This window comes from Rhinolophus ferrumequinum, chromosome X (genome assembly GCF_004115265.2).
Source record: "Rhinolophus ferrumequinum isolate MPI-CBG mRhiFer1 chromosome X, mRhiFer1_v1.p, whole genome shotgun sequence".
NCBI classification, from domain to species: domain Eukaryota; kingdom Metazoa; phylum Chordata; class Mammalia; order Chiroptera; family Rhinolophidae; genus Rhinolophus; species Rhinolophus ferrumequinum.
The window spans coordinates 21,222,953-21,228,391 of record NC_046284.1 but is presented as its reverse complement, the minus strand read 5'-3'; the positions used below and the strand labels follow the sequence as shown (position 1 = coordinate 21,228,391).

General features: G+C 39.2%; 1 protein-coding gene across 1 annotated transcript; it reads right to left on the bottom strand.

Annotated features, from left to right (window-relative positions):
* Positions 1 to 4,499: 4,499 nt before the first annotated feature.
* On the bottom strand, positions 4,500 to 5,021 carry PLAC1 (placenta enriched 1). The gene has a single exon (XM_033103362.1). It carries the CDS (start codon positions 5,019 to 5,021, stop codon positions 4,500 to 4,502), a length of 522 nt encoding a protein of 173 aa, XP_032959253.1.
* Positions 5,022 to 5,439: the final 418 nt, after the last annotated feature.

The following is a 5,439-nucleotide window of genomic DNA, read 5'->3' as shown; positions in this document are numbered from 1 at the left end:
TGTTGTCGCAAACAGTAAGACTTCATTCTTTCTTTTATGACAGAGTAATGTCTTCTTATAAAAATAAATGGAAGCTTCCTCTGGAATGCCTTTCACCAATCAGTCAGTCCTGTAACTTGGAGCCTGTAGGACTTATTTTCCCTGGAAATGGAAAATAGAACTGACTGAGGCAAGGGTATGGCAGAGACAGTATCTTGTATCATGTATTTTTCCACGCAGTCTGTGCCTTGCCATTAATTGTATTTACACAAATAAATTGAAGAATGTTGTGTTTGTGGAGTTTGCCAGTAGGATCAGATTGAAGGTCCCCGCTACAATAGTCTCCTAGTATTCCCACCCTTGTGTAATCCCCTCCCTTTATGTGTGGGCTGGACCCAGAGACTCACTTTAACAAATAGAATATGGCAGAAATGATGAGACATCACTAAGATGGGGTTACAAAAAGCCTGTGACTTCTAACTTGGGCTCTGTCTCTTCCCTTCCTTTCTCTTCCCTTCCATTCCCTTCCCTTCGCTTCCCTTCCCTTCGCTTCCCTTCCCTTCACTTCCCTTCCCTTCTCTTCCCTTCCTCTCTTTCTATAATTATCATTATCATAATCATCACCACTATCTTCCATATCATGAGGAAACTCAGCCAGCCTACGGAGACGCCCACAGAGAGGCTCTGAGGCCTCCTGCCAACAACCCCTTGAGTGAGTGTGGAAGCGGATTCTTCCAGTTGAGCCTTGAGATGACAGCAGCCACACCCACAGCTTGACTGCAGCTCCTGAGAGACCCGGAGCCAGAGGCACTCAGCTAAGCCGCGTCCAGATTTCTGACTCACAGAAACTGTGAGATAATAAATGGTTGTTGTTTTAGGGTACTTTGTTTTCAGCAATAGATAACTAATACAGAAGGTCTTGTAATTATATAACCAACCTAAGATTATAAGGTGAAGTCTGACCAAATCATTTGTTTTCTTCTGAAAAAGTTGCAGAAAATCACAAAGCCCCCCCCCCCCCCCCCTTTTTCTCTCTTTTTTGGGAATAAATGGCTATAATTACAATCTAAACAGGATATCATTAAGATCAATCATAGAGATTAACACTAAAGAAAAGAGAAAAAAATTAAAGGATGTTTCTGTGAAAGTTAGCTTTCCCTTTATAATAAACACTTGTCCCTTGATAATGTGTTTCTTATAAACATGGTGTGTGTGTCCGTATGCGTGTGTGTGTGTGAACAGCATTCTCTTTACTTTAATGCTTAACCAGGCTTTCATTATTGGTGAAGCAATGGAGAGATGGGGGTATGTACATCTCCAAAATGGTCTATTGGTTAAAATTAGGGATAAAAAAATTTTTGTCCTGAACTTTACACAGTTTTTATTTTTTATCTTGTTTGTTGTTTTCAGGTTATAGGAATAAAATTTAAATGTTCTTTTGAGTCTCCTTTTATGGGTGAAAATTTTCATTATGGGTCTAATTTTTAAATATCTGACAAGCAATTATCATAACAAATGGTTTCAGATACTTTTGGCTTTCCCAGATATTGAAAGAAAGGTGAAAATTCTCATTTCTTTTGATGGCATTTCTTATTCTTATCACAAATATGATTAACATTATGTAGTAGACTTTTATAAATCATGTCACCTTAAAAATGGAATGAACATTACTGCAATAAAGGAGGAAAATACACTTTTAGAATGCCATTTCAAAGGTAAATAAGTTAATCAATTCAAAATGCAGTTTTTTCTTAAGGCATTTCTGTCTTCCCATCTTTTGAATGGTTCCTATGCTTATGAACTCCCAGGCCCTTTCTCAGTACCAGTCAGTCAGTCAGGACTGAGTACCTTTATTAAGTACTATGTAAGAGAAAGGCAAAACAAACAAGCAAACACATAGGAGAGTGTCTCCCATGCTTAAGAAGCATACAGTCAAGTGGAGAAGATCAAACATGCAACTGAAATGGTTGAAGTACACTTTTATGAAATAATGACTTGTCCAAGTCAATAAATGCAGATTCCTCCTGAATTCTGAAAAATTATGCCCAATCATACTGAGATGTTTACCCAGGCAAAATATGATTCTTGACCACAATGTTGCTTTGCATTTTTGTGCTTGCTGTTTCCACTGCCTAGAATGCCCTTCCCCTACATCTTTACCTGATGAAATTCTATCTCTCATTTAAGGTCTAGTTCAAAAACTCCGAATTCCATGATGACTAGGCTTACTGCATCTTGATTTATCTGTTGTACTGGAAAATATAGCCCACCCAACTCTCCTCCATAGATGCCATGAGCCATACTTCTCCTTTCATTCTTGATCACTTCTCTTCTGTCTCCTTTGGTGTGTCTTCTTTTCCTAATTGTGCCTTGAATATTGAGTGTCAGGTCTAATGTGTCTAGTATTGATTGTTTGCTAAGTTATATGTTTTTTACTGTTTAATAATCTGTAAGCTTCTGAAGAGAGGATGGGGAGGGAAGTGCTAGTTTTATTGTACATAGTCTTGTGTAGTGCTACTTCTCTAGTCCTATCTCTTACCACCGGCAACTGCAGCCCTTCCCCGCCCCCTGCCCACCCATTGTATTGGACTAAACTGCTTGTGGTTTCTCTAATGGTCACAGCCCAGATCCTCATGTTTTTTGTGTGCAGGTACATTCCCTGGACTGGAATAGCATCTAGGTCCATAGGCTTCTTTACTTGTCTCTTCCTGATTAGACTCTGTTAGTCTTGTTCATCATTTCATGTTCAGCATTAACATAATGCCTGGTACATAGGACAACCTCAGTAAATGTTTGCTGAATGAATACACTATTTTCAAGGATTATTATCTGGTTTTCCTCAATAACGAGTAGATTTTTAAATGAACAGTTGTGTTTCTTCAACTACCATGCCAATGGACTAAATGTTAGGTGTTCTCCCACCCCCAAATTCATGTGTTGAAATCCTCACCCCCAATGTGATGGTATTAAGAGGTGGGGGCCTTTGGGAGGTGATTAGGCCATGAGGGCAGAGCCCTCAAGAATGGGATTAGTACCCTTGTAAAAGGGATCCCAGAGAGCTCTTTAGCTCTCTTTCCACAACCAGAAGATAGCAGTCTGAAACTCAGAAGATGACCCTCACCAGAACCTGGTGATAGAGGCACCTTGATCTAGAATTTCCAGCCCCCAGAACCATGAGAAATAAATTTCTGTTGTTTATAGGCCACCCAGTCTATCGTACCCTGTTATAGCTGTCCAAATGCACTAAGACAATTACTGAATTTCTAATGTCTACTAATCTACTGAAACACTTCGTGTATATAGGATCATGCATATTGTGCTAATATTGTCTGCTTCTTAATAGAGGCGTGGCCTTGCACAAGTTTCTTAATCATTCTGTGCCTCAGTTCTTCATTTGTAAAATGGATATAATAAGAGGACTTTTCTCAGGGTTGTAGTGAGGATTAAATGAGATGCTTCTACTATCTGGAAAGTTCTCTCTTAGATCATCCCACAGCTGGGTCTTTCTTCACATTCAAGACTCAATTCAAATGACAAGTCTTCAAAGGCCTTCTCTGACTGCTCCAACTCCTTCTCCAAATTCTCTCATATTCCCTTGTTTTAAGTTTTTCATTGTATTTGTTGCTATCTAAATTTATCTTTATTTACTTATTTATTTGTTTACTAACTGTGTGACCTCAATTTCTTTGAGCCTTAGTTTCTATTCAGTGCCATATGCTTACTGCCTAGAACAACACCTGGAATGTAGTAGCATTCAATGCCTATTTGTTGAATAAATTTACTTAACCTTTCCCTTCCAAGTCTTTGAGAAAACAATAGATAGACAAACTTGGATGAAAATTTTCTGATCACATCAGTTGGGGAACAAAACTCCTTTCAAAGAACTCTCAGTCTGTGACCAAAGTATAAGATCCAGCCCTTGGTCTTAGGAGCTTACCAACTAGTTAGTAAGATGTGACTTGAGTGATTCTTAGAACTGTTGGTGGCTTATCAATCCCTAGTGCAACCTATGCCTTCCATGGATGAAAAGTGCTACAGCCATAGATCAAACTAAGAAGATAGGTAGCTAAGAACTCATTTGAATGCTGCAAAGTATAAGTGAAATGAAGACTCAGACAGAGGGATTCAGTGTGGGGACCTTAAAGGAGAGATAAGTTATCCTAGAGAAGAAAGACCAGGCACTAATGTTTCAAAAGCACTTAGAAGATTGGCTAGCCCATAGTAAAAGCCATATATAAATATATATATGTTTATTAAATAAAAAATGCCCAACTGATATTTTTATGCCATCAGAATTTTATTTTTGCTTTTTAAAAGATATAAAAATATTAAAAACTTTTTCATGAAGTTACCATGGGCTGCCCTTTCTTAAAAGCACTCATAATAGGGTCATAAGAGCACTTATTTGCCTGATATTAGTAAATATTATGTACTAATTGTATTTCTGGAGCCTCTACAGGAGACCCCAAAGTGGGGTTCACATGGACTCAATCAGATCATCTGAGTGAAGAGGGCAATCCTCAAAAGTATCCACAAAGAAAGATGGCTGAGAAAAAGGGCCCTGCTGAGCCTCTGCTTGGTGATGTGGGGGTCAGGGTATGCTCTTCTCTGTTGAAGACACAAGGTGGACAATCACAGTTGGGACTTTGGCTGGACTGTGACAAGGTGGACACATCGTAGCATGTCTCACCATCCTGGGTTGTGGTCCCTATCTCACTGGCTACTTTCATGGAGTAGGGAGTAGTGAGCCACAGGGAGTGCTGGGGGGCACCGCATGACACTGGGATCATGTGCTTAGATGAGGTACCCTTTGAAGCATAGTGTATTTCGGTGCTGTAAATGACCATGTCCTGAAAGACAGCCTTGGCCCTGATGCCACATTCGGTAATGAGGTAGGTGAACTGGTACATATGTGGCTGAACATGGTTGGCAGGGCAACCCAGGCCCAAGTGTAACTCATGAAAGTGAACATATACATCATTGTTCAACATGGAGGGCTGTACCTTGACCATGAACCAGTCTATGGAGCATAGTACAGTCATTGGATTTTGCCCAGAACAGGCCGAAAACACAGAGGTGAAGGTGACCACCCTTCTTATCAGTCCGAATCTTTCATTCTTATAGCTGATCAGGTAATGACTCTCAGGAAACAGGAAGCTGTCTGGTGTGGATTTCTGGAGTACACAAAAACACAAAAGGCAAATCATCTTATTTTCTATCAAAAGTTCAAAGATGATAATTTTTTTAAAAAACAAGAGGCCATTCCCAAAGCATCAAAAAAAAAAAAAAAAAAGAAAGAAAGAAAGAAAAAAAGGTTAAGAGAATAGAACTTACATGTTCTCACCAAAAATGGTAAATATGTGATGTGTTAATTAACTTCATGAGGGGAATCCTTTCACAATGTATGTATAGGTCAAATCATCATGCTGTGCACTTTAAATATCTTGCACTTTTATTTGT

What these genes read in the sequence shown, in the direction of transcription:
- PLAC1 (XM_033103362.1), bottom strand. Translation starts at nt 5,021, where the DNA reads ATGACTGTACTATGCTCCATAGACTGGTTCATGGTCAAGGTACAGCCC.